This window comes from Stereum hirsutum, assembly GCF_000264905.1.
Source record: "Stereum hirsutum FP-91666 SS1 unplaced genomic scaffold STEHIscaffold_7, whole genome shotgun sequence".
In the NCBI taxonomy this organism is placed as follows: Eukaryota; Fungi; Basidiomycota; class Agaricomycetes; order Russulales; family Stereaceae; genus Stereum; species Stereum hirsutum.
In genome coordinates this window covers 1,659,005-1,685,142 of record NW_006763137.1, presented here as the reverse complement: position 1 = coordinate 1,685,142, position 26,138 = coordinate 1,659,005, and the positions used below count along the sequence as shown (strand labels likewise).

General features: G+C 51.9%; 9 protein-coding genes across 9 annotated transcripts; 4 read left to right on the top strand and 5 right to left on the bottom strand.

The window, feature by feature from the left end:
• Positions 1 to 356: 356 nt before the first annotated feature.
• STEHIDRAFT_131386 (uncharacterized protein) lies at positions 357 to 1,240 on the bottom strand (the record flags this gene model as incomplete). The annotated part of the gene is made up of 4 exons (XM_007304398.1): positions 357 to 465; positions 652 to 854; positions 928 to 1,007; positions 1,075 to 1,240. 4 exons carry the CDS (start codon positions 1,238 to 1,240, stop codon positions 357 to 359), a joined length of 558 nt encoding a protein of 185 aa, XP_007304460.1.
• Positions 1,241 to 1,686: 446 nt separating this feature from the next.
• Positions 1,687 to 3,821, bottom strand: STEHIDRAFT_121687 (uncharacterized protein). Its single transcript, XM_007304397.1, has 8 exons — positions 3,659 to 3,821; positions 3,415 to 3,598; positions 3,153 to 3,348; positions 2,988 to 3,100; positions 2,657 to 2,931; positions 2,540 to 2,608; positions 2,253 to 2,474; positions 1,687 to 2,152 (listed from the first exon to the last, which is right to left on the bottom strand). The coding sequence occupies exons 1-8, from the start codon at positions 3,782 to 3,784 to the stop codon at positions 2,048 to 2,050; spliced, it is 1,290 nt and encodes a 429-aa protein (XP_007304459.1). The 5' UTR covers positions 3,785 to 3,821; the 3' UTR covers positions 1,687 to 2,047.
• Positions 3,822 to 4,399: 578 nt separating this feature from the next.
• STEHIDRAFT_157131 (uncharacterized protein) lies at positions 4,400 to 4,708 on the top strand (the record flags this gene model as incomplete). Its single annotated transcript, XM_007304396.1, has 2 exons — positions 4,400 to 4,461; positions 4,525 to 4,708. 2 exons carry the CDS (start codon positions 4,400 to 4,402, stop codon positions 4,706 to 4,708), a joined length of 246 nt encoding a protein of 81 aa, XP_007304458.1.
• A 504-nt stretch (positions 4,709 to 5,212) lies between these two features.
• STEHIDRAFT_168730 (uncharacterized protein) lies at positions 5,213 to 7,008 on the bottom strand (the record flags this gene model as incomplete). The annotated part of the gene is made up of 6 exons (XM_007304395.1): positions 5,213 to 5,251; positions 5,316 to 5,873; positions 5,958 to 6,267; positions 6,324 to 6,487; positions 6,565 to 6,697; positions 6,785 to 7,008. The coding sequence occupies 6 exons, from the start codon at positions 7,006 to 7,008 to the stop codon at positions 5,213 to 5,215; spliced, it is 1,428 nt and encodes a 475-aa protein (XP_007304457.1).
• Positions 7,009 to 7,525: 517 nt separating this feature from the next.
• STEHIDRAFT_121686 (DUF676-domain-containing protein) lies at positions 7,526 to 9,937 on the bottom strand. Its single transcript, XM_007304394.1, has 7 exons — positions 9,550 to 9,937; positions 9,384 to 9,487; positions 9,103 to 9,320; positions 8,990 to 9,047; positions 8,848 to 8,934; positions 8,606 to 8,774; positions 7,526 to 8,522 (listed from the first exon to the last, which is right to left on the bottom strand). The coding sequence occupies exons 1-7, from the start codon at positions 9,775 to 9,777 to the stop codon at positions 7,881 to 7,883; spliced, it is 1,506 nt and encodes a 501-aa protein (XP_007304456.1). The 5' UTR covers positions 9,778 to 9,937; the 3' UTR covers positions 7,526 to 7,880.
• Positions 9,938 to 10,277: 340 nt separating this feature from the next.
• Positions 10,278 to 11,836, bottom strand: STEHIDRAFT_121683 (Ribokinase-like protein). Its single transcript, XM_007304393.1, has 6 exons — positions 11,697 to 11,836; positions 11,606 to 11,639; positions 11,443 to 11,547; positions 11,297 to 11,389; positions 11,121 to 11,229; positions 10,278 to 11,051 (listed from the first exon to the last, which is right to left on the bottom strand). Exons 1-6 carry the CDS (start codon positions 11,811 to 11,813, stop codon positions 10,442 to 10,444), a joined length of 1,068 nt encoding a protein of 355 aa, XP_007304455.1. The 5' UTR covers positions 11,814 to 11,836; the 3' UTR covers positions 10,278 to 10,441.
• A 163-nt stretch (positions 11,837 to 11,999) lies between these two features.
• Positions 12,000 to 18,518, top strand: STEHIDRAFT_79492 (uncharacterized protein). The gene is made up of 8 exons (XM_007304000.1): positions 12,000 to 12,026; positions 12,081 to 12,482; positions 12,534 to 12,673; positions 12,726 to 13,724; positions 13,780 to 14,017; positions 14,068 to 17,280; positions 17,498 to 17,687; positions 17,852 to 18,518. Exons 1-8 carry the CDS (start codon positions 12,004 to 12,006, stop codon positions 18,419 to 18,421), a joined length of 5,775 nt encoding a protein of 1,924 aa, XP_007304062.1. The 5' UTR covers positions 12,000 to 12,003; the 3' UTR covers positions 18,422 to 18,518.
• A 466-nt stretch (positions 18,519 to 18,984) lies between these two features.
• On the top strand, positions 18,985 to 19,392 carry STEHIDRAFT_57390 (uncharacterized protein; the record flags this gene model as incomplete). The annotated part of the gene is made up of 2 exons (XM_007303915.1): positions 18,985 to 19,079; positions 19,143 to 19,392. The coding sequence occupies 2 exons, from the start codon at positions 18,985 to 18,987 to the stop codon at positions 19,390 to 19,392; spliced, it is 345 nt and encodes a 114-aa protein (XP_007303977.1).
• Positions 19,393 to 24,038: 4,646 nt separating this feature from the next.
• On the top strand, positions 24,039 to 25,576 carry STEHIDRAFT_168726 (uncharacterized protein; the record flags this gene model as incomplete). The annotated part of the gene is made up of 5 exons (XM_007304392.1): positions 24,039 to 24,405; positions 24,461 to 24,745; positions 24,813 to 24,850; positions 24,916 to 25,256; positions 25,335 to 25,576. Exons 1-5 carry the CDS (start codon positions 24,043 to 24,045, stop codon positions 25,574 to 25,576), a joined length of 1,269 nt encoding a protein of 422 aa, XP_007304454.1. The 5' UTR covers positions 24,039 to 24,042.
• Between the last annotated feature and the right edge of the window lie 562 nt (positions 25,577 to 26,138).

Here is a 26,138-nt window from a genome sequence, read left to right as displayed (position 1 = left end):
GAGGGTGCGGTCAGAATGGCGAATCATAAGTCGTACAAGGCCAGACCTCCTACACAGCGTCAATTGAGAAAGTGAAAGTTCTAGTGAGAAGGATGGTCTCTCATCACTGGTCGTCCATCAACCTCCAATACGTTGGGTTGCATCAATCAAAGAGAGACGCCTGCTTGCTCCATTCTACAAGGGCTTGACGAACGCTGATGTCGCCATAAACGTACACGGGTACACCTACAATTAAGTACTACAGGGGGATACATCGCAACCAGAAGAGATGTGAAAGAGTCTGTGGACAGTACGGCATACTCTCGGAACTCCCGTACACGTTCGCACTTCAGTCTGCATCCCACGTCGAGTGTGTGTCAATGCGGCTTGAGCATATCGGCGAGTAGCGGCCAAGGTTTCCCAATCCAGGTCATGAGCTCCGTATGGTCCTTGTACGCGTCGCCCGTATTCGGGTGGATCAGAACGCTGCGGGAAACAAAACAAAAAAGTGACATTGATAGTCCGCCGATCGTAGCCATACCGTCCAGAATGTTGAAAAGTAGCAAGAATTCGGAAGACAGGCAAACCAATTCAGAGGTCGTCAATAACGCAGACGAAAGGGGAGCAATAAACGTGAGTAGCCGGGCGGCTGAAATGGAACTTGACACGTACGAGCACGGTCCACGATTGACTGTCAGCCACGAGAAGAAAGCACCGGTTTGATGAGGGTTGAACGTGTTGACTTCAAACATGGCCGTAGGATGAGGGCCTTGACGAACGAAAAGTTCAGGGTATCGCGTAACGAATGGAAGGAGGCATATCCATGGAGTAGAGCACATACCGACTGGTTTTTCCCAAAACTTGTAGATGCGAAGCTTGAGATAAACGAGCGATGGGTCAGGAGACGAGGTGTGTGGCATGAGACGAGCGCCGAGCGGTTGTACTCACCTCAGGAAACTCTCTTCTCACTCGCTCATGCAACTCCCTAGCATACTCTAGCTGAGCTGTGACGCTCTGCATGTAATATACTGTAAATTTAGAGCGGTGATGACATCAGTCAAGATGCCTCTTGTCGACAGACAGGGAATAACGCACTATGAAAGTCGAACCCATTGTTCGAAAGATCGATCGGAGCGGGGAACTGGTCATATGCAGCTGAGAGAGGACCTGGAGGGTTATATAACGATTTGCCATCAGGATTGATGGTATTCGGAAGAGGCTCAGCGGTCTCATAGCCTTTCAGAGGAGATTCGTAGGACATGATAGTAAGGAGTTTGGCTACATATATGGGCTATGGAGGTATATGAGGTCGAGGAGGACGTGCTGACCGAGATGCCGGATGAGAAAGAGCGAAGAGTTGACGCGAGCGCCCACACGTAAGCTGGAAAGGGAAACCCTCTTTCGGCTCTGCGGCGCTCTTTGCAGAACGTTCATGGCAACTCTCGAACAGGTCCACCTCTAAGTACTGACAGTCAATTTATGTGTTCCCCCATGCTCTCCTACTTCTTGACAGCTAGACGTCACCACAATTTGTGTCTCAATAGATCGTCAGATTCTTGATCACTCGGACAGCTTTGGTCAGTGGGGTGTGTCGATTAACCTCTCGTTCTTGCAGCGGCAATCTAAAACGGAAGGAGCTAGTGTTTATCGACAAGGTTGGATACAAGGATGGGTCCACGGTCTCGGGGGCAGCGTAGGCTGTGGGGAGGACGCTTGGCTCCTAAATAAAGGTTATATATACATGGAACGAACATATGCAACTCACAGAGTTTGGTAAAGAGAAATAGTACGTTGTGTAGCAAAATGAAACAGCTGAATAGGCATGATAAGGCGTTGATAAATTCATGGGAAAAGTTGCTAGCGCTGAATAATAGTGTGATAGAGGGCATCCAGAGAAACGTAGAAGGGCTGTGTCATCGTCCAAGAGAGAAAAAAAGAATGTATGACAAGTGCAACGGCACATGGGAGCGATAAAATAGCAAATGCTATAGGACAGAGTGTGACGGTAGGCCCAGAGTTGACTTCAGTGCAGGACCGACATTTCGATGCCGCGCAGCGAGCAGACGGTTCAGTCCGAGTCAGACAAGTATGTCAAGTCTATCACTTCGGGCGGTCCTGTCTTGAGAGGAGTTGAAGGATCTGTCTTCGTATTTGGAGGTTTGAATGTGCTGGTCTAAGTGAAGGGAGAAAAGAGTGTGGAAAGATCAGAAGATTAGAGAACCATGAAATGATTGCCATTGCTCAATGCTCTGTAGCACCGGCCGGGAACTCACCCCAGATGGACCAGCCGTGGCAGTGGGCATAGTGTGCTCCGTTCGAGATCTGTACTGTAGGTCCGTGCTGGTAGTTCGATCGGACTGTAATACGCTTGGGCGAGATGGCCCTGCGTGGTTATGACCATCGTAATCACCACGGATTTCTCCCCATTGGTGCGTGTCGAATGTAGCAGGACGGTATGTATCTGCGGAGGTTCGAGGAAGATACATCTCTGGAACCTGATAGGAGCTTGTTGATTTCAAGCCCGCATAAAAAGTATCAGTACTGGGCAGATCAGACTTACCTCACGAAGGATTGTACTCATCGCTCGCTCTGATTCCCGGCGGCGATGCGTATCTAATTCTTCACCACGCTGTACAAAGTGAGTAGGTATATGCGCCGATTCGAAGGATGGACATACTTCTGTACCCGCGTATCTCCTGTCTTCGCGAGCAGGGGAACGTCGACGCTCTGGCTGATCAAGACGATCGGCAAAGGCTGCAACGGAATAATCCTGCGCACGCCTAGGAGCATCACGATCTCGATGATAGTAGTCTCTGCTTGAATCATCATGTTCACGATCTCGATGATAATAGTTTCTCCTTGAACCATCATGTTCACGATGCGCCCTCTCTCGGTCACGCGGTCGAGGCGCTGGATTAGACTTGGGCATGATACCTTCCGCCATGAGAATCTCTGGAGGTTATGATGAGCACCAATACTTAGATTAAAATGGACCATCGCAGGGTCACCTTTGGGTCTATAGTAGATACGGAAGTATTTGTATGGGTGGCGGGGCGGATCTATCGTGACTACTTTCGAGTTTGACGGACGCCAGTTTGAGACGGTCCGAATCGCTCCAAGACTGAGAGCCAATCTGAGAAGCAGTCCGGTCCAATATAAAGGAAAACACTAACTTTGTGATATGGTGTCCTCCTTTCTTCCACTTTTCTGATATGGCCGTCGTCTGCCTCACTGGCCTGGGCACGAATTCGATCTGTGGACCGTGTCGTGGTACTCTTCTCCCCCGTACCAATTTGACTTCTATGAGGCCGATATCGCGTGGCACCACTGGGTCTCCCGTTTCATCCAAGGGATTCAGATCATCTTCATCTTCCAGCAGAAAAGTGCGGTAGTAAGTGCCTCCGTAGTCCATGACGAGAGAAGAGCCAGACATACCGACGAGCTGGACACGTCCGAACTGGAAAGCAGCCTCCGTTGTTGCTGAAGTTCTAGTAGAGTCAACTGTCACGCCACCCCCGGGATCTGCATTCCTGTATCCCAGGGGATGTCCATCGACATCGACCATGACTTTAATGGTCCAGCCGTCATCGGAATCGTCGTAGTACTTAATCTTGAATTCCTGCGCCACCCGGAGGTCAGTTCTAAAGATTTGATGGGGCCATTCGATTTGGGTACTGACCATGCCTTCTTCGCTAGCTATGTAGCAGCTCAAAGCATTTGGACCTTCGTGCATGATGTTGTAGTGGTCAAGTTCACGACCGTATTGGTCGGTCACCGCGACGTAGTACCCGTCGAGGATCGGCATGTTTATAGTTGTGCACCTGCCAGGAAATAAATCAATCTACTGGGTGTTAGTGAGAATTTTAACGTACCGTGCGATAAGCTGGGTAACGACAAGGTAGTGAAAGTTGGAAAGAAATGACGAGTGGCACTAATAAGGAATGTATTGTTCAAGTTCGAAGCGACGGCCAACGCCGATGACACGCCGTCGGGCTTCGGACCGCCGCGCGGAAGTGTGCCGACGACTTGCCGACGACCTGAACCTCTTTGTTCACCGAATAAGTAGACGCCGGTTTTCCGAAAACAGAGCAGGCGATACTCATGGAAACCGTCACCTTCTTTGGGAACAATGCAATGTACTCTCATTGTTGTTTTTTGTAGCTCGGGAACTAAGAAGACACGCGGCATCTTCGTTATTGTGCCTGTCACTGACACCACACTCGCGTCCTGCATACTTATAGCTCCGAAACTTGCTGCTGGAGAGAATCCTAACGATCTGCCCTCTTCTTGCCTTGGCTCGTCCTCTTCATATAAATAGCCCAACTTTTTTCTCTTGCGTTTGAAACGCACCTCACACTCACTATCCTCTTTACGACACACGCATTTCACTTCACCCACATTTTATCTCTTGATTACTATCATGGTCATCGTCACTTCACCCCTCATCAGCACCTTTGCAGAAGCTGAGACACAGCGGTTCCGGTATGTCCAATTTCTTTAACGGATAAAGCCTATTCTACCAACTCACGACTCTTTCACCTACAGCTCTCATCATCGTCCTTCTGCTTCTGCCACCAAATACATCGAGCGTCGGTTCATCCAAGCCTGGAAGAAAGTCACTAGCACCTTCCACAAGCCTGACCATAGCCTGTCTCTTCCTGAAGGCTTTGTCCTCATGAATGCTCGACGTCGCAGCATGCGCATTGCCCATGGAACCGTCCGTCCATAGAGGTTCCCTCCTTCATCACGCTCCGTATTTTCTCACGCGACATCACGACCATACACCATCCCATCTTTGTCTCCTGATTCCTTGAACCACAACTCGCGACGAGAATCAACACACTATTCCCGTTCCCAGCCTTTGGATATTTTATTGTCGGACTGTAATCACATGACTCTAATCTTGCATCGTTGTAGCGTTCGAAAGACGAACTCTGTTTTGTGGCTTCATATCACCGTACCGATTAATACTGTACTGAAGACTGCACCATGTATTCATATACGTTTGCAGATTCAGTGTTTCTCGTTTCTGATATGGTACGATTCTCATCCACAGCTCGTTACCATTTCCGACAAATTTCCGAGTATCGCCTCCATTGTCCAACACGGTGAGAATCTCAGGCAAAAAAACCAAGGCAACATTTACATGACCAGAAAACCTATACCCATAAACTTCTCTCCTGATTGATCAAAGGTACATGACTCACACAAGGCGACCCATGCGAATTATTAGCTACTGATTGGCCAAAACATCCGGTGTGCGAACCGGTGGCTGGAGAAGAGATCACATGCACAGGTCAGCATGAGTAGAAAATCAGTACGAAGAAATCACACACCTCTGCTATCCACCCTTTCATCACTGCATCTTTGCGGTCTGCTTTCTCCCGCAGCTTCGTGCAATATTCCATCAATTCCGCCTTCTCCAATCTCAATCTAACGATGTCCTCCTCCTTCTGCCGCAGCGTCTGTCGAATATTCTCCAATGCTTCTTCAATCTCCTGCAGTCTCCTGTCCATTTCTCCAAATTCTCGTTCCTGCTTCTCATTCTCACCTCTACTCGCCCACCACTTCGACCAGAAATACACAACTCGTTCATCCCGTTCACGATAGCATTTTAAAATATGATTCCGTTCCTCCAGTATCCTCTCTCCATATCTTTGCAACTCGGTACACTCTTCGCATTCGGCGTCATACCTCGACTCGGCCTCGTGAAGCCGGGACCGGAGCTGTTTGATACATGCATCTTGCTCGGCGATCTGTCTGCACTGGTCTTCCTCGCGAGCGTCATACCCGGCTTTGGCCTGGAGCAAAAGGGTACCTGGGTCTGTAGAGTTGCTAGAACTGCTACTGTGCGATCCTTGAGCTTGGGCAAAAGTGTTATCGAATGGTATGAGCTGCATATTGCATGATGTACATGTAAATCAGTCATTTGCCACCATGTGCATATTTTAGCGTAATAGTTCGAAGAAGGTACGCACAGATTGGCGTGTATCATCCCCTTCAAAGAACTCACGGTCCTCACGACGAACCCGGGGACGATCATTCGAGTCTGGCGTCGGATAGAACCCGCGCGGCTGTTGAGGACGCCGAGGCGTCTCGAACGAGGTCGAGGGCGTCAAATGAAGAGTGGCTTCGCCTTGGGGTGCACTGGTGGCAGATCCTGCACGAGCGCCGGAGGGAGTGGGGTAAGAGAACGAAGGACGTGGACTACCGAATGCGTCGATACGTGAGCCTGTACGTGAAGGAGTCGGGGTGGCATTGAGTGGTTGAGAGCCACGAGGTGATTGTCTGCGCCACGGAGTGAGCACGCCATGAGATATAAGAATAAACAATCAGAGGCATACACATTATCACCATCCTCTTGCATAGCGTTGATATCTGCCACGCTATTGCGTCTTGACCCCTGGTAATCTGAGGCGTGATCGTAGAGAGAAGGCTCAGGAGTCACACCCTGAGCATTCAGAATCTCCAACAGTCGGGCTCCGCGCGCTCTGTCATGTCTGACAACCTAGGCAATGCAGCAGATGAATACACGAGAGTGTACTAGGAGACTTTGTTAGACAATTCAAGAAACAATACACGAACCTCCTTATGCGTCAACTTCTCCAACATATTGAACTGCCTCAAGATTTCGCGGGTAATTTCGAAGAGTCTTGCAGCTTTGTGACTTGCAGTCTCATTCTCCGGCACTGGGTACTTGTCCCTCACAGCCTTATACCTGCGCTCAGCGCATACAAGACACATTCAGTCATTGTCACCTCTTTCTAGAAAACTGGCGTTACAATCCAAGGGAAACAATGCTCACTTTTCCCGCCCACCGGGGGTAACAACCACAGTTCTTCCCCCGTCAGTAGAAAAATGCCATTGATCCTTCGCCAGTAGATCTCTTAGGGCAAGGTTCGTATAGGACAGCCACCGTTTCCCCAAGGGTGCCTTCATGAGCTTCGCTTGTTTTTGAATTGTTTCTTTGATTGCTGCAATAGGTATATCTCCGGGGTTCCCTTCGACATTGAAGCAGATGGCGAGCATCGTTCCTAAGACGTGGAATCACGAGCCACAGACACCAAGTGTTCATCAGTTCTGGTGCACCGTCATAGTGGGATAGACACAAGGTAGGGGCACTCACGGTCATAGAACCTGCATTTATTCTTCTTCCGTGCCATCCAATGCAATCAAAGGTAGAGCAGACGGGGTGAAGCTGAGTGGCGCGTGAAAGGAGCGGTTCGAGCTTTAGTTACGAGCTAGCGAGCACCGTGGCGTACAACGAGCTGTATGAGTAGGTATCAGAGCAGAATTGGCTGCTGTGGGCTGGTATATGAGGAAAGAAAAGGCGCAGACGAGCTGCAGAATTCGACCTTCAAGGCTTATATGCATGCCCAGTGGAGACAATGCAACCACAGCTCAAAGGTGTCTTTGAGCTATTGGAGTCAATCACGATTGGACGTAATTAAACATGACCTTGTGAACGTGGGCACATCAATGGAGAAACTGGCGAACAAAAGGTGAATGTGACGATGGTCTGCGAACAGGCGGACAATCGAGGTTTGCGGATGCGTAGTGGCGCGGCCTATCCCGACGTGGACGCCACTGTGGCACTGTATCATTCCCTGCTGGGTTCAGAGTAACCCCCCTCATGCGCAATGCAATCCAGGAAGAAGATGAAAAAAGGGCAACACATCGAGATGCGTCGTTCTATCTGTATCGTGTATACAACCTAACCAGACTGAAGTCTGAAGGTCGCCATAAGTATATGGGTCTAATAATAGGATAGCTGGAACGCACACAATATAGTCCTAACCCGAAGCCGAGCCAAAGTCCCATCACAGAAAAAAACAGACCTTCCGCCATATATGAAATCCAATAAGTACGTCCACGCCACGCACATCCACCACACCTCCAGCTCAAACCACAAACTTATCTGCCCAGTGCCTCAGCACCCCCAGCCCAATCTTATGGAACTCGAAGGTCTTCAAATCCCTCGCAATGATCGTGCCGTGCGAATTCCGGATGTGATCGATATAGGCTCGCTCTTTCTCGAGTTGCGGGATCGAATTGAGCCAGGATAGCATTTTATGCTGGAGGGGTGTAAGGTCGGCTTGGGCTGAGACTTTGCCTTTACCCTTCCCTTTGTGACACTTGTGCGACTTCGTGTCCGCTGTCGCAATGCCGGTTTCTGGGTCTTGGTCTTGGCCTACGGTAGTGTTGGATTCGGAGTGCGTTTCCCCGTCTGTGTGTGGCGACAGTGTAGGGGTGGACTGAGCAGGTGTGCTGCTCATGGGCGTGAGGGTAAACGAAGCCTCCGGCCTCTCCAGTCCCAACGGTTCCAGCTGTTCCGTCTCCTCTGAATTGTCTACCATCTCCACGACTACATCTTCCATCTGCCTTTCCAACTCTGCAAAGACGTGGACGAGCCTGTCGCGAGCCGATGGGTCGCTCTCCAGCAGTTTGATCCGCTGACGGGAAGAGCGAGACGAGAGCGTGAAGCGGACGGTGACGAGGGTGAGGAACGTGGGGACGAGGATAGGGACGGCCGCCCACATAAGCTATAGTAACAAATACATTGCGTCAACACTCGTATTGGTAGATTTGTGGTTTGAATAATTCGTCCAAACATCAAGAGACGTACGAGGTTCAAGGGGAAGCCAAATTGGAGACGTGGAGGAAGCGGGAGTGAAGGCACGTGTGCAGCTTGGAACCATTCTTTCGAGAGGGCGCGGGGCCCTTCGGGTGCAGGCGGTGGTGTTTCTGGGACATGCCAGGACTTGATTATTGGGTGGTACTTCTCGTCGAATTCACTGTTTCGTGGGACGTGGTGCATCAGTAATTTATTTCGAGGGGTTTTGCTTTGAGATGGAAATGGATAATTACACAGTAATGCCGCTGGTCTTATGGTCAAGGAATGGGTCGTGAGATTCCATACAGGCAGTCAGATAGGGTACAGTGATGTCGTTGATACTAGGTCGACAAAGAAATCAATAAGATTGAAAGCGTTGAAAAGGAGGTTACTCACGCATTGGCGTATATTCGGATATGAGGAAACAAGGAAAGAGCCTGGAAGAATATCCGTTCTGTTTTTTGTGCTCAGGTGAAAGTAGCACCTTGTATCAATGCGTCAAAGCGTACCTGGATCGGCCATGACTTCAAGAAGAGGTCGTCCCTTCGCGGACCACTTATCCACACTATAGAATTGTTCCCCTGTCCTCGAAAGCAGCTTAGGTCCAAGAACAGAGGCTGTCCGAGACCAGATAGATGGAAAGCGGATGAGACCAATGTGTGGCGTGGCGATGGTGTTGAAGTTCACGGGCGTAATGGTGTCGAACATCTTGCGTTGGTGCATGATGCTGTAACACGAGATTGATGTGAATCGGCTTCGAAGAAGGAAAGAAGTTAAAGAATAGACTTACCCGATGACATACCGCGAAAGAAGACCGCCAAGACTGTACCCAGTGATAGAAAAGCGAGTGACCTTCTTCCCATCCTTTTCCAGTCTCTCGATTTCCTCGATTACCTAGGTGGCACCGCCGTCAACTCAGCATGACCTACAGACAACTATAGTATAAGAGGGCATACCTCCTCAGCAACCCTCTCACCACCCCAGTCAATTCCGTCGTACGTTGACTCCGACTGGTTGTTTGTTGCCACAAGGGATACAAGCTCCACACCACTTGAACTCTCCTTACTTGGATCACACTTCAGTTCGTCGATAGTCCGTTTCATCTCGGCGAGATTGTTTGGGTTGCCCCACATCCCATGGACTAGGACGAGTAGGTGGACTTCTGGGGTTATTGATGCTGACATTGTGGTGAGAATATTCGGAGCGAATGTCACAGCGGGTATTACGGGTGGAAGCCGGTATGGGTATCGGGTATTGGTCTATGAAAGCAGTCTATGAGCCTGGCACTATGATACTGGAGTAGCGAGAGTCCTGGCGGGGCAACTTGACAGAGGAGATGAGAGTAGGGAAGAGGGGATCTGCTATGCATGTTGGCGGCTGTTTTGTCCCAGACAAGGACGGCGGTGAAAGTGGATGCGATGTGATGCCGGTCAGGACGCGCGTCACCAGCGTTTCTGATCGGTTCATCGGGTGCACTCTGTGCTCAGTGGCGTACTTACAGTATGTGTCCCCTCCTTGTCGTGGCCCGAAGCATACCCTGTAGTTGCAGCAATAGGACTCCGAGTAGCATAGGTAGACTATACTTGAGGTGGAGATATGGAGTCGCAGATCAAAAGGAGAGAGGCAAATGCGATTTGCGAATCTGTGTCTGTGTGGCACCGCACAAGACAACATATATAGCGAACGGCTCTAGTTTACTATATACGAACACTGAAATTTCTACCGGAAATTCGCAAACTGAAATACGTCGTATATTCCCGTCTAAAGTCTACGTATTTATGTGCCACTTCTAAGCTAGATTTTTTACGCCCACCGCATCGCCTCTGACACGGCGAGCGAAACAACCTATCACGCCCAAAATCCGTCCCAGGCATGCATCTTCCGAACTTCACCCATGGCTTCAGGAGTCCCTCTCAAGATATCCTGCCCTTGTATCAACCTCAGCTCTCTCCCCTTCATCCTCCGAATCTTTCTCTCCGGTTCTTTGGCGTCTAATTCCTCGTCCGTTGTTGTACGATCTTCAGGTGGTAGCGTGGAGGCATATTCATGCGTGAGTTGAAGAATCGCATGTGTCTTTGTCAGAGCGAGAGACGTTGCATGAGCAAGTGGGGATTCCGGTAATGTTTCGGTAGATGTTGTGCGCGATTTGAAGTGCGCGAGAACGAGAGCGGAGAAGAGGTCACCGACGCCGGAGAAGTAGCCTGGTATGAGTGGTATGCGGCAAATGTGGATTTCGGACAACACGTCGTCGGATGAAGTGTTTTGGGAAGAGGTTATGCAGAGAAGGAAGTCCTGATCTGGTGTAGAGGGTCGAGAATCCGATGGAATGATGTCGATGAGCCAGGGTTTGAGGGGTATAGAGCTGATCACGACATGTGGAACCGAGTAAGTTTTGTGCAGCGTGGTGAGTGCGGTCTGGAGGGAGGCACGGTCCTCGATCTTCGTATCCGTCAATACTCTGCAATAATTAACGTGTATTAGAATTGTTGTTATCGTGTTACGGGTATTTACAGTAGTTATGACTCACTCCACCTCAAACCAATTTGGTGTGATGATTGTGGCCCTCTTCAACATGGAGCGGTAAACAGGGATAACGTCCGCGGCAACGTACAACTTCCCCGAATCACCGATGACAGCTGAAATTAATTGTGTAAGGTTTCAAAGTATAAAAACAGGAAAGAGAGAAGTAGGAGAGGTGCGTACGATCCAAGAGATAGATTAGTTCGGGATATTTGTCCTGTAGCTTCTGAGCCAGTTCCGCCACAGTAGAGAGTGCCTCGGCGCCAGGTATATATCCTACGCCCAGTCAGTCAGATAAGTCAAATTTCGAGCGTTAACCAGTAGCTGACCTGTTAATAGTCGAGAAGGAAATAGAAACCCATTCTGCTCCATGGCCTGGAAGAGGCCATTTAGGTCTGCAGCATTCGCCTTGGTTCCGCTAAATCGGCCGTACCCTATCATGCTAGTCCATTGAAGGTCAGGGAGCACTCTGAGGACATACGTAGGGCTTACCAGAGTGATTAGAGAAGTTGACAGTATTGATGACCTTGGACAAGCCACTATCAGACGTACTACTTCTAACTCGATTTCAAGGAAAGCCTACATCGACATCATAGCCAAGAAGCTGTAGAGGAAACACAGCAGCCTTCCCCCCAACGTACCCGAACGAGACATGGGACTGGATACTGAGAACACGCTCGGAATCGTTGAATGGCGACATGTCGAGGGACTCGTTCTCGCCAAAAGATGGATGTGAGTCAGATGAAAGACAAGATACGGAGCTTCCGCTCAGACCGGAACCAAGTCCAATAATTGTCTCGCGTGTGGCCCGCGTGGCGAGGTTCCGTAATGGCGTCACGTCCCCAAGCACGGTCAACGTGCCAATTGCAGCTTTCTTGCTCCCCCCACTCATGCATATGTCGGACGGTACAAGGTATGTTTTCTCTCGAATTTTTTTCAACGCAGGTCTTGACAGGATATATGGAAGTCTGAGACAGTCTTGGTACAATGCACTGAACGAAGCCCAGTCCAACTTCAGGAAGCTGCTCACATCCGCCTCTGCTCCTGAATGGAAACGTGTCCCCATCCCCAACGACTCTACCTCAGCGCGAACGAAAGGAAAGGGTCGCTCCTTGACCTCCCTACCAGAACCCTCAGATGTTGTCATACACCGCAGGGCCAATAAGGCTGAAGAGGCAGTTTACCGCATAGTCCTCGATGTACCTACCGGAGAAGAGGCCATTGCTCTCGACGCATGGAAGTCCGTCCTTGCCACACCGGAGCTGAGAAGGGAGTGGGATCCTGCTGTGGAAGGAGCGTCGTTGGTTGAGATGTTTGACCCCACGACGCGAATATCGAAGACGAATTTTACGTTGGGCTGGCCAGCAAAGTACGTTGAATACCTCATCCCCTGAGCGCCACATTTTGACCGCGTGTGCAGCCCTAGGGATGCTGTTACGATATCTCGCACATTTAATGACACAACGACCGTCATAGACGTATCGACTTCTCTACCACGATCTGCAGACGAACCGGCATACCTTAGGCCCTCACCACCATACGTCCGTTCTAATGTCAGGCGTGAGTCACCAGTCTTCACACTTCATGCGCAACACCACTCAAACAACATTAGTCTTTGCCTGGTGTATTCAACATGTACCACCATCATCTTCTACATCCACCACTACTCCACCACCTTCGTCATCTCCAACCGACGACTCACAAATGAAGAGATCGACCACCGGCCGTCTTCGCATAACCTGCTTTTGGCAACATGATCTACGAGCTATGTGGAACTTCGGTTCCTCGGCCAGCTTTGCACAACAGCTCGCATCTATGGTCTTAGGTCTCTACAAGATCGTCATTAAACGTGGTACTCGCGTTCCACTTCTCACCGGCTATGGAAACGGCGTGTCTATCGAACGTGTACGGTTTGAGATTGATCGAGAGGCACTCACTATCGATTACACTATCACCCCCGAGGACGACGATGCTACCCATTCGGCATCTACGGAGACACCTCAAGGCCTCGACAAACTACACGCTATCCGTGAACATCGACGTTTAACTCGTACCGTTGAATTCAGCATTCCGGTCAACGAAGGCTGGGATATTCAACTCTCTACTAAAGCTTCTTCTGATAAACTCGCTAAACTGCCATGGACCGCTCGAGCCTTCCGAAACAGTTCCGTGGCGTTATCACCTACCATTTCTGCCCCAGAGTACGAGGATGCCCTCTTCCGTGTCAATCACTCTCCCCTTCCGGACGACCATTCTCTCTTGAAGGTTCGCATAACGATCGAACGTTCGGGTCCATCCAGCGGCCTACGCTTGAATGGGATTCCCCAGAACATTGAAAACCTTGAAGACCGGAATCCATCATCGTTCTTCATGTCGGAGCAGATGCTTCAAGATGCGACCAGTACTGCAGATATGAGCTTCCAGACCGTTTCGTCCGCCGCGACGGGTGGTAGTGTTTCGAGTGGTTCCAAAACACCATTACCTCCACGGCTCCTCCGCACGAACACCGAACGCACACAGGCGATGGAGAAGTCTGTATTGAGCCGTGTGAGGCGCAACTATATTTATTTTTCCTCGCTGTTACAGGAGCCGGAGGCTAAATGGAAACGAAGTGAGTTGACTCCTATTTCAGTGTACGACGATAAACTGATACTCCATTCGAACAGCAACGGAAGCGAAGGGCGTTTCTGTCACTCAACTCGACTCCATCGACCCAACTTTGGTCGTTTATCGAGCGGAGGCTACGTTCGTTGGTGTTGGCCTTTGGGACCTGTACGCAGCAATCACATCTCCTGGTGCCCGAATGTATTGGGACAAGCAGCACGAAGACGCCGTCCTTCTCGAAGACGTCAACGAGCTAACACAATTGTGGCACATCAAGACTCGAGCGGCGTGGCCCGCCAAGTAAGTCACGCCACTCATGCGGCATCACATTCGTTCTTATGCTTTCACAGTGCGAGGGACTCTGTACTTCTGAAGACCGTCTATAAATCCCCTTCTACTGTCCACGTCTTTGCTTTTTCTGCCGATGAACCAAACCTCTTCCCTAATATCCCTGCTCTCGAACCTAACGTCATCCGCACTCAAGTCGATCTACAAGGTTTCTCCATTGAGGCGCTCTCTCCGACAACCACCCTTCTCACCCTCCTCGAACAGTCCGATCCGAAAGGATGGTCGAACAAGGCCTCCATTCCTCAGCAGATGGTCACAGCTTTAGCCGGCATCGGCGAGTTTGCGATCAAATGCGGCGGGCCGCCGACGGTAACGAGGCTGGCAGGAGCGAGGGCGAACGAGGTGAGGTATGATCACGAGCGAGGGAGTTTCAGAATCGAGTATGAGGCCTCGACGACCCGGAGGACGATTCCTGGGACGGATAATGTCAATACCGCCGGTAGTGCGGTCCTCCCTGAACCAGATTCACCGTCGAATTCGATGCCCATCATCGAATGTGAGCTCCGTTGCGATATCGATACATGGGCATCCTCGCTCGATATCGTCGTCGATCCCCCACCACAGTCAATATCCTGCTTTCGACGGCACCGATTATCCTCTGGCGGAGGGGGTCTATGGTTGACGTTGACGCATGATGCGGTGTTGGCGGGTGACGAGAGGTTGATGGCTATTGTGAGGAAGGGGCCTGGGAGGGAGAGAGGTGTCGTGATGGTAAATGGAGCGAAGGTCATCGTCGACGTGGAGGAGCTGCCGGAACACGAACTGAAGTCACTCAGTAAGCAGAAACGCATAAAACCCGTACGAATACCGCTGGACCAGCCTCCCGTGCTCGGTGTCATACGAAGGAGAAGAGCGGAGTGGAGTAGCGATGAGTCGGGGGCGGCAGAAGGGTCTGATGGTTCGTCAACACCGAGTGTGGACGGCAAGTCGTCGGGAAATTCGGCGGCTAATGCGGTGGGGAATTCGATATGGACGTCTGCGGCGCCCAAGTTCCCGAGTCCGTTGGCGAGGTACTTCACATTCGCCATGGACCAAGCGGCGAGCACGACTTCATCGACGATCGCAGCCATGTCGCCCGCCACATCTAGCGGTGATTCTGGTCCATCTCCGTCCAAACCACCAATGCAACACGCACTCGAAGCACTTTCCTACGTCCAACGCACATATTCCCGCCCTTTGTCCGACGACTGGACGCTCGTAAGCGACAAAGGCTTCCCTGTCCACCGCAAGATCGAACCCGAAGTTTCAGCCTCCATCCCCGTGCACAAGGGTGAGAAAGTCATCGAAGGTATTTCTGCGGAAGAGATTGCTGCTGTCATAACCTCTTATGACTGTCGTAGACGATGGGACGATCGGTTCGACGGTGCTCAACTCTTGGAATCTTTCGGGGCGGAATGTCATACCGCATTTGTGGTTAGCAAAGGAGGGTTTCCCTTCCGGGATAGGGGCTTTTACGTGGCGAGTGTGTTAGCGCGGGGAAAGAGGAATGATGCGGAGATTCCTGCGGCGACTTCGTCTTCGATGTCATTGTCCGATCCGTCACGGTCGGCGATATTCATTGTCTCGGCATCGTTCTCACCCGATTCGGCGAATGCGAAAGGGTTCGCCGCGACGAAGTACAATCCATATGGATTGCCAGTGGGTAGAATGTTGGTGGATGGATGGGTGCTCCAAACACTCGACCCGTATACTACCGAGAAGTATGCGATCCCGTCAACGAGGTGTACGAGGATCGTCGCGGTCGATTATGCAGGGTCGGTGCCTGCGGCTGTGAACAACATGAACAACGCTACGTTCGTCAAGGCCATTCTCGGCCTTGAGACATACATGAAACAGGTCGCGCCGCTACCGTTCACGAGGCTGCCCACCATGGGGGTCGTCTTTGTGGACAAGAGCGCAGAAGGAGGAGGGCTACAGATTGAAGGGGCGGCGATCGGCAGCGGTATGGTAGCTGGTGAGACTGGGGGGTGGACGATGAGAAGGAAAGACGAGAAGAGGGTATTGGTGGAGACGAGGTATAGTCCTGACGAACAGGTGTATAGATGTGTGGTCTTGCTCAGTCCCTTGGCGAGTGCGGGTACCGCTATCTCTGGATCGACGTCCTCACCGGGCTTGGTCGCTTCGCCCGCGTCGAGTCCCACAATAGGCGACCCCTCTGCTACTCCCAGACCATCTAATGCTGAGTTTCCGATCACCTCTTCCTTCGATTCGTCTTTGTCGTCAAGTTCAACGGCTAGTGTCAACTCGACGATCACGATGACCCCATCTTCGTCGGCACCGACGATGAGCCTCAGTCCAACAAGAGGACATTCATTATCCGTGTCGTCTGGGTCAAGCTCTTCATTATTACCTGGTTCTGCACCTAGGGCTCGGACGATCTCGGCCTCAACAATTCGTGCACGGTCAAGCGAGTCGGCGTTGAAGGCAGCCTCTTCCTCTGCCACTTCTTCCACCGGTACCAATGTACCTTCAAAGTCTGCGTTCACACTGAGGGGAGAGGTCCGACATCATTCGGATCTGGTGGTCGCTGAGATAATCGTCGATACCAAGCTTTACGAGGGAGGGTACGATGTGAAGCTAAAGTCAAGGATACAATACAACGGTGCCAGCAGTAGTGGAAAGCCGATTCCATTGACTGGTCCCGCTACCTCCTCCGACACCTCGTCCACCACCAGTCCACCCTCTGCAGCCTCTACCTCCACGTCAACCGATGTCAGTACGACCGAGAAAACAGATTCAACGACCTCAACAGATAACATCCTACCACTGACATATACTCTGCACACCATCCCTTCTTCGCCTATGCATTCCTCCGGCCTCACAACCGACAGCCCACCAAGACATCTGCTGAGGTTGACGTTACCAACGGCACAGGCTCAACAGCAGATATCGACGTTGCAAGATCCGTTGACGGGGGAGACGAGAGGACCACCGCCAAAGCCGAGATGGTTGGTAGACTTACAGGAGAAGGGAGCCGTTGTTGAGCTCGAAGTTCGACCACTGGCCCAGAAAGATGCCACCGCCACGGCGAGTGCGAGCGCTGGGACGATCGGGAGAAAGAGTATCAAAGGAGGAACAGGTGATGGGAAGGACGGGGTCACGGTGACAGTGGAGGGAAATGTGGTGAAAGTGGAAGGTGAGAAGGAGTCGTTGACGAATTTGGGGAGAGAAGAGCTGCAAGACGACAGGGTGTCGAGGATGACTGTTCTTACGAGGTGAGTGCGTTTTCATTTCACCTTTGATTGGAGAACAGCGGTACGCGGTACGCCTATGGCGAATTGTTCGTAAGCCCCAAGCGCCCAGCCTCAGCGCTCGTACTGATTGCGCTCACCAATTAACTTCTAAATCCCCTATCTTCTATCTCCTTCCGTTATCCTTCTCCTTGTTTTCTTCTCACTTCATCCTGATTATGAACCCGTGACCATCTCACAGGCATTCAAACCCATCGCCGGACGACCAGCTGCCCACTGAGCTCTCGAAACCCCTCGGGATCTCGGAACATCTCCTCGACCCTTCCACCCTCATCTCGAGCGTCGTGCACACACCAGGAGACACGACAAAAGAGGGCTTCTTGGAGGACGGAAGCACGTCGTCGGAGAGTCTTCCCGAGGCATCGGGTCAGGTGAGAATTTGATATCCTACCCCACATCCTTTCCTTCCGCTGTTTCCATCTGTCACGCGAGAAACTCATGGCTCTATCCCGTCTCAAATCGCCGATGATGCCGTTTACCACGTTTGTTATGCCATCCATGCGTTTCCCCTATTTATCGGGTACGAACGAATCAGAATACGCCTCCAAGCAGCGTCAAGCCACAGGAGTTACCTTTGCCATCACCTGCAGTCGGTGGAGGGAAAGGATTCCTGGGATTCCTCAACTCGTATTCGTTGCAGTATCCATATTCTATCGCGCTCGCACGGTTCACCTCGATTTCGCCGCCAGGACCATCGGACAGTTCGGGAGGGCCTGGCAATAGGAGCGGGATTCGGACGGGTTCACCTCTGGGAATAGGTTGGAGCATCATCAAACGGAAGGGATCTCTGCAGAGCAGCGTTGATGATGGGAATGGCATGGGGGTCAGCGGGGAGACCGGAGTCGAGAGTCTTTCTCGACGGAACGGGTCGTGGACGAGAGCTTCATATCCGCTATCGACAGTCATCATTGTGGCACTCATCGCCTTCCTTATGGGCTCTCTGTTGAGATCATTGATCTCGCCGGCCGACTTCATCTACGTGATGCCGTCGCTTGACGGGCAGGAGGAGGTGAGCAGTGGGTGGAGGGAGATTAAGCGTTTGGTGGAGGTGAAATATCTCGTTGGGGGGTGGGACTTCCAGATCGCTGTCGTTCGAAGACCCTAATAGCATATAGCCGCTGTTCGTCGCTTGTTTGTTTGACATTTTGCCTGCCATGTATTGTAGTTGCTGCACTGTCCTGCTGTATTTTTTGTTGATTTTTACGCACTGCTCTTTATTTTTGCTTGGCCGGAAGAGCCGGACACGGACGGGCTTCGGCCGGGAGAGCTGTATCGATTGGCGGGCCGACGACATGCTCGAGCGTGGAAAGCGCGAGCCAGCATTCATCCACCCCTTCCCACTCCCGTCCTGCCCGGTTCACCACCTTCCTCTTCACCGTCACCGTCACCCTCATCTCTCTCGTCGTCGCCGTCGCCGTCGTCGACAACGCCCAGCAACCCCGAAGCGGTCGTCACATCTGTCGCCACCGCCCTCGAGCTGCCTTATTCCGTCCACGCGCCCAGCCCATTGACACATAGGCGCCCACGCTATCCCCTTCCCCGTCATTCCCTCTCACCGCCGTCACGGACAGCGTGCCACATCTTTCCCCTCGACCATCACCACTATAACCTCGGTTGGCGCTTTCATCGTCGTCGCTGTCTTTCTCATCGTCGCTGTCTCTGTGAGAGATGGCCACAGCTCCTCCGCAAAGACAACTAGCTCTGCCACCGACCTCAGAGTCTTCCCCACCATCAAATGGCGTCTCTTGGGAAGGTGATAAGATGTTCGTCGTCAATTCTATTCAGCCTCAGCATGCTCGGCTAATGTCGGTGCTACTATCGCTTAGGTTCCACATATACATCTACGACTACTGCAAGAAGCGTGGGTACCACAAGACTGCTCAAGAACTCGTCAACGAAGCAGAAATCTCTCCGGATCCTCAGCCGCCTATAAATGCGCCACAGGGCCTTCTGTTCGAGTGCGTCATTTTTCTTCGCTATTTTGGTTACTTTTTACGTTTTGCTTTGCGCCCCCCACTTGACTGCTCGATACGATCCGATACGACGTTCTCACGCATGCTTCCTTCGATGTTATAGGTGGTGGAGTGTCTTCTGGGTCCTTTTCCAGGCGAAAAACAGCGGTCAAGGCTCAGAAGATGGATTGCTTTATGTGCAGGTGCGTATTTATGCTTTTGTTCTTCCCGTTCGGTCAGGTTCTCGCGAGTTGCATTCCATAAACGATTAAGGAGTGTCTTACCGGCAAGGTGCCGTCGTTGGGAGACGTACACCCGAGTCACACCGACTCGAGTACACTGTTCTGAACCTTTTGTCTCCATTTTGTAAAATAAACGAGCGCTTCCAACTCACGTTTTACTTCCGCATCTGTGCAGAACCCACTTCAGCGTCAACAAGTCCTCCAGCAACAACAAGCCCAACGAGCAGGTGCGCCACCAAACGCACAACAACCAGGTGGTCCTCGCTTTACTCCTTCTGCAGTCAACGGCATCCCACGACCGCCACCAGGCAGCCTCCCGCCTCCCAACGGCCAGATGATGAACGGCGTCGTTCCCGGTGGTCAGCCACCCATCCCCGGACCAAATCCTCCGGGCTTCCAAATGCCGCCCGGCGCGCCTCAGCCAAACGGCATCCCCGTACCTCAAGGCCCACCAGGTAGTGCACCCGGTCAAAACTTCGCACCACCGCCGCCACAGCAGCAGCCAGGACAGCCTGGTCCAGGAGGACACCCAGGAGCTGGACCACAACGAGGACCACCGATGCAGGGCGGACCACAACATCGAGGACCGCCGAACGGCGCAGGTCAACCTTTCCAGTCACCTACCATGGCACCATCACCACATCCGAGCCAACAAGGTCAACCGCCACACGGAACAGCTCCTCAGACGCCGCATATGCATCACGCAAATCGGCCCATGGGCGGCATGCCACCTCCGAATGGTCCAGGTCCTCACCCTCAGGGTCCTCAGCAGCAGCAGCAGTCTCAGCAACAGATCGGTTCAGCACACCCGACGCCAACACAAACGTTTGCGCAGATCGGCGGCAGTGGTTCGCATGGCGGGAGACCGCCCAGTCGGCAGGACACACCTTCTTCGCAGGGTCACGGCGGAATGCATGTCCCACAGAGTCCGTCGATGAGGACGTTCAACCCGAGTGAAGCACAGATCGCTAAAGATTTCTCGGCAATCTCGCCGGAGTTAATGGGTGCGGCGAAGTTGGAAGCGGGTATAGGCGAGAAGGACGCGTCTGTTTTGACCGTCGATGAGATGGTGCGTCATTCGTTCGTGCTGTCGTTCGGCCACGAGGGTGCCGACTTTTCCTGCTGGTTCGATATTAATTACTTGTGGTGAAACAGAACAAGGTATTGACCATCGCACGGCGGATACGAGCGAAGAACGGGATGGCGCAGAATTCTCAACCGGGTCCATCGGGTCATATGCAACCGCCACCGAACCGGACACCACAGCAGACTCAGCAACAACTTGGGCCAGGGAATATACCACAACCGTATCCTCCACAGCAACGAGGCTCGAAACGGAGTAGCACATCGCCAGGCGAAGAGGTATCGTCTCTATTCTCCACAAACTACTCTTCTACGCGCAAGGAAGTACTCGAGTTAATATTTCTCTTGTTTTTGCTTTACACAGCACGAACAACTTCCACGAACGGACGCATCACCGCCTGAACGTAAAAGGGTTCGACGAACGCCTAATCCCGCAGAGCAGCCTCCGATGCAGCCTATGCAGCCAATGGGCGGCCCTTTCGCACCTCCCGGCGGTCCAGGTCCGCAGGGTATGTCAAACGGTCTTCCACCCGGCGGCATGCCAAACGGCATTCGACAACATCCAGGTGGGCCAGGACCCGGGCCAGGTCAGATGGGAGGTCCGGGAGGACAGATGGGTGGGCCTGGTGGTCAACAGCAGCAGCCGGGCATGCCGGCATTCGCTGGGCAACCTGGTCCACAACATATGATGAAGATGCAGTCGGGAGCGATGGCAGGTGTAGGTGGGGGTATGGGGATCGGAGGTGGGATGGGGCTACCGCCTAACATTGGTGCACCGATGCATGCGATGAGTCCTTCGATGGCGCCGCATCCTGGAGCTCCGGGGATGATGCAGCAGGGAATGCAGCAGGGCCAACCGGTGTGTTATCTCCACTGTGGTATATCGTACTTCGTGAACACTCACAGGTCGTTGGTTCGTAGATGCAGTTCCCAGGGCCACAGCAGTATCGGAACGAGATGGTTAACATTCACAAGCACGGTTTGAACCAGGGCGGCCTGAACCAGGGCGGTCTCCAAGGGATGATACAAAGCATGAACTCAGGCTCACCCTCGTCGAGTGATTTCAACCATATGATGCAAACTGGCCAACAGCCTAGACCTCCCCAACCCGGACGTATGCCGCCTCAACAGCAACAACAGAAGGGACCCATGCCTGGCGGAATGCATCCACCAAATCAGCCAATGCCAGGGCAAGGACAAGGGCAAGGTGGACAGGGGCAGAACAAGAAGCCTGACGGCGAGGAGATGGGTAGTGGCGGTCCAGGTGGTCCTTCTGGACTCCACAACAACGGCGGCCCTCAAAATCCTCAGCAGCATCAACAGCAGCAGCAGCAACCTCCGACGCCTGCAAGCGCACCGCCGAGCATGTCTGCGCCTTCACCTTCTGCTCTTCTGAACGGCACTGGCGGCGGTATGGGCGGACCACCGACTCGACCAGCCACAGCTTCGACGACGGGTCCACCAGGGTCGGGTGGTCCAGGCCCAGGTGCTGGGGGTATGGGAGGTGGCGCGGGTGCTGGTGGTTTTGGTATGGGTATGGATTTGGGTGGCGGTGCAGGAGGGGTGAACGGTGACCTGAGCAGTCTGTTTTCGAACAATGACTTCTTGGAGTTCCCCGACCTGACTTTTGATACGGACTCGTTTGGAGAATTCTCGAGTTGGGTGAACGCGGATGACTTGGGGATCTCGACGATGAAGTGAGGACGAGGCGGCCTGTTCTAGGTTTCGTCGGTTATGGGACAATGGGTTGTAGGTATCGGTACATTGTTGCCTGCATCGTGATATCGTGAATTGTTCGGGTCGTTCGGTCTGCATATAATTTCGCCAGCTCTTTCGGTTTCGTTCGCCTATGCTGATCAGTCGCGGTCAGTGTTGCTCCTTTATCCATCCTTGTCTCCGTAATCACCCCTCACTGTCTCTTGTTCTACTTTCTTGGTACGTCTCGCTGTCGGGTAACTTAGGGTTGTCGAGGAGTTTTTTTTTCCCTCTTTATTCTCCTTGTTCGTCGTCAACTTTTTTTGGCGTTTTCTTCGTATGCAACTCACTTCCTGCTTTCGGATCTTCGACACTTTTATTTATCATCCTGCCTTCCCATTTTGTCACATATTGCCGTTGCCTTCTTCCTTGTGGATATCTTTCTCAATTATCTGCTTCTCTGACTCTCAGCTCATTTACATAGATAGCCCCTGTTTGATCTAATCGTCACGTCTACCCCTGCCACTTCTCCGCCACCCTCTTGCCCGCCACCCCTCTCTGCCCAGTGCCCCTATTTCCACGACTCTCCACCCACCCACTTGACCATCCCAACACGGTCCTCCAACCCTGTCGTTCTGCGCTATTACAGTACAATTCCATGCGTCCCTTGTTATCCTGTGCTCTCGAGTAGTCTTGCCACCTGTTCTCTCTTTCACCGAATCTTATCCCATCCCATTCTGATATTTACTGCCTCCTCTCCTCTTCTCCCATCTCTTCTGTCTCCCTCCGTTCCCTCATACTTTTTCTTTCCTCGCTTTGCTCCTATGTCTGTTGTCATTTCCCCTCTGTTTCCCATTTGTTGGAATCTGCCCACTTTCTTGCCTTTATTCTGTTCTTCCTTTTTTTTTGATGTTTTATCCCTGTCCTGTCTGAGTTACAGTCAGTCATTCTTCCTGAGTTCTCTGCGTACGTTGTGCAGTGTACGATTGCAATCGATTGGTCACTCGGAATTCTTGGGGATTGACGAAGGAATGATTGATTCGGGTGTTTGCAAGTTGTGATCTATATAATAGGTATTGACACGACTAGTGTGATCGGGACGCGACGCGACGCGTCATGCCGTTAGAACAGACCACAGACGACTGAGAATCGACCTGTGCTCCCGTTTGTCATCCACCCCAACGCGAGCAACAATGAGCGAGGAAATCGTATATTTTACTATGGTCTCAACCTCCATGCTCGAACTCTTTGACGTCTTGCGGGATGCGGCGTGCGGGGCTAGCGTCCCATTGGATATAATCGGAACCAATCGATGTCCGCGCTTGGGTCAGAACGGGCAAGGTCCCAAGCACTTAGTACTTAGTAGATAGCTTGACGTTGGGGATTGATACAAGGACTGGTTGTGGTACACAAGCAGACGGGGAATCCCGGAGCCTGGCGCATTCAGTTAACATTCTGCAAATTCAAATTGCAATGGTCTTCCACCGGCATGACCCTGGCGTTCCTCTCACCAACCTCTCACCCGGCAGCAGGTCACAAAGAGGTTTCTATCATTGCAAGGTTATTTTCCCATAAAGAAAGGGCTCTTGCTTATTGGCTCTGCTATGAACGTCATTTTCACGCTCGTTGAGCTTCCCGAATCACTGGCCGTGGAGCCCTCTTGAGCTGGGCGCTGAACCGCTGACCCTCGTCTTCTCACGGAATGTCTTTATTCACCTAGTAAACCTCGACATTCACTGTTCGACGTAACAGATATGCATTGCTCATGGCAGATAGCTCGTCACAACTCCTCTAATTTCCATGGGAGGCAGTTGCAACTAGCTGATCTCCCTTGGCCCGGATGGCTAGAGCACGACGACGTCCTGAAGGCTCATCCCGAACTTCTTTCCTCGTCGAGTAATCACTCGGAGTCCAAGAATGATAATTTCGTCGACGATACTTTCGCTCTTCGTGCATGGGAGTACCAATGGACTCATATTCAGCCGTGGCTCGAGTCGAAAGGCTACATGATTCGCCCTCGGTTTCGTCCTGGGTGGATTCCTTCCTGGACTTCGACGAGCAACACTCGTAAAGTCAGACGTCCATATGGTCGATGCGAGGATGCCGTTGTCCATTCTGTAAGCCGTTTTATCCCAATTGTATGTTGTATGTCTTTGCTAACAGCAAATACAGGAGGCTTACGGATGCAAAGTCATGGACGCCATGCGCATAGCCGACGGACGCAGAGTCATGTTGAAGAGGGTTCCGCTCCTAACCAAGTCGAAGGAGCTGGAAGTGAATACTTTCCTCTCTTCGGACGACCTTTCACATGATCCGCGCAACCATGCATTGCCGTTGCTAGACACACTACGCACGACGGATTCGTTGTTCATGGTGTTTCCATTATATTTGGAGTTGACTGCGCCAGAGTTTGACACAGTGGGCGAGGGGGTGGACTTCATGGAACAGACATTGGAGGTACGCTTGCGTGACCTTTGCTAATCCGCATGACAACCTCAGGCCTATGGTTCTGACGCTACGCTAGGGCTTGGCCTTTCTGCATGAAGTCGGCGTTGCACACAGGTAACCAGCTCAGACAGAATGCCTACTACTTAGACCTAACCTAACAATACGACCATATCTGACAGAGACTGCAGCATGAGTAACATCGTCATGGATCCCGGTAACATGTACCCGCGCGGCTTCCACGCAGACGGCTACTGTGACGCCCAAGGCCGCCCATTCAGCGGTACTCGAACTCGCACCCGGGTCGGGGGCGTCAGATACTACTTCATCGACTTTGGCGAGTCCATCAAATTCGACAGCAGCGGACCCAGAGAAGATAAAACCATCAGGGTCATCTCGAAGGCTTGTATACATGCTCCGGAGACGTCGATGAGACCTATACAGCCTTACGATGCATTCAAGCCGGATCTGTATACACTGGGGAAGGTCTTTGAGAAGCACCTACTCGAGGTTGGTCCTGCCGGTGCATTAGTGGGATATCCACCCAAGCCTGAGTCTCTCTGATTTGCTTTCTCCCCATCGGATTCTTAGCCGTTCGCAGGCGACTTCGAAGCATTCAAACCACTCATCCGCAGAATGAGCCACACGAACCCCAAAAAACGCCCTTCCGCCGCTCAGGCTTTGGAGCGTATACGGCAGATAAAGGGGCAGATTTCGTCAACAGCGTTGCACGGACGACTACACCCGAGAAACAATCCAGAGGGCGTAGTGACGGCCGCTTTCAGAGACAAGTGGCATTTGACGAAACAGGTCACGTATGCGTTACGAACGCGCAAGTGGTGAGGTTTGACAACTGAGCAAGATAATCTCTTATGATTTTCTTCAATCTCAAACCTATTGTGTAGCAAAAAGAGGGTTCTGAATGGGAGAATTCGCAGTGCCGAACTACTATATCCATCTTGTTCCACAGATTGGCTGCGTACCGACCGTCGTTTGCTACCTCGCTATCCCTCCCGCTGTCGCCCTCTTTGACCTCATACATCATACCGTCGTCTTCCCCGTCCCCGGAAACTCTCTTTGCAATGTGCTTATGAGGTAGTCCAGTTCGAACACCGGCTCAGACAAATTATCTGTGTCGAATGTTTAGTCTGTCCCAACGATGACTCTTGGATGGGACCCGATGTCGGAAGAAGGAAGGCAGGAAGTACTATCGCATTGAAGTACTACAGTATCTTCACGAACAATGGCTAGTAGCGCGAGCACAAGCACGACTCTCTAACAACTAGAATGTTTGAATTATAGAGACAATGATTAACAGATAACAATACTGAACCAATGCCAGCGTATCCAAACGATGCGCGAATGATCGCGCGGTAACGAAGAAATAAAGAAAGTGAGGAATAAT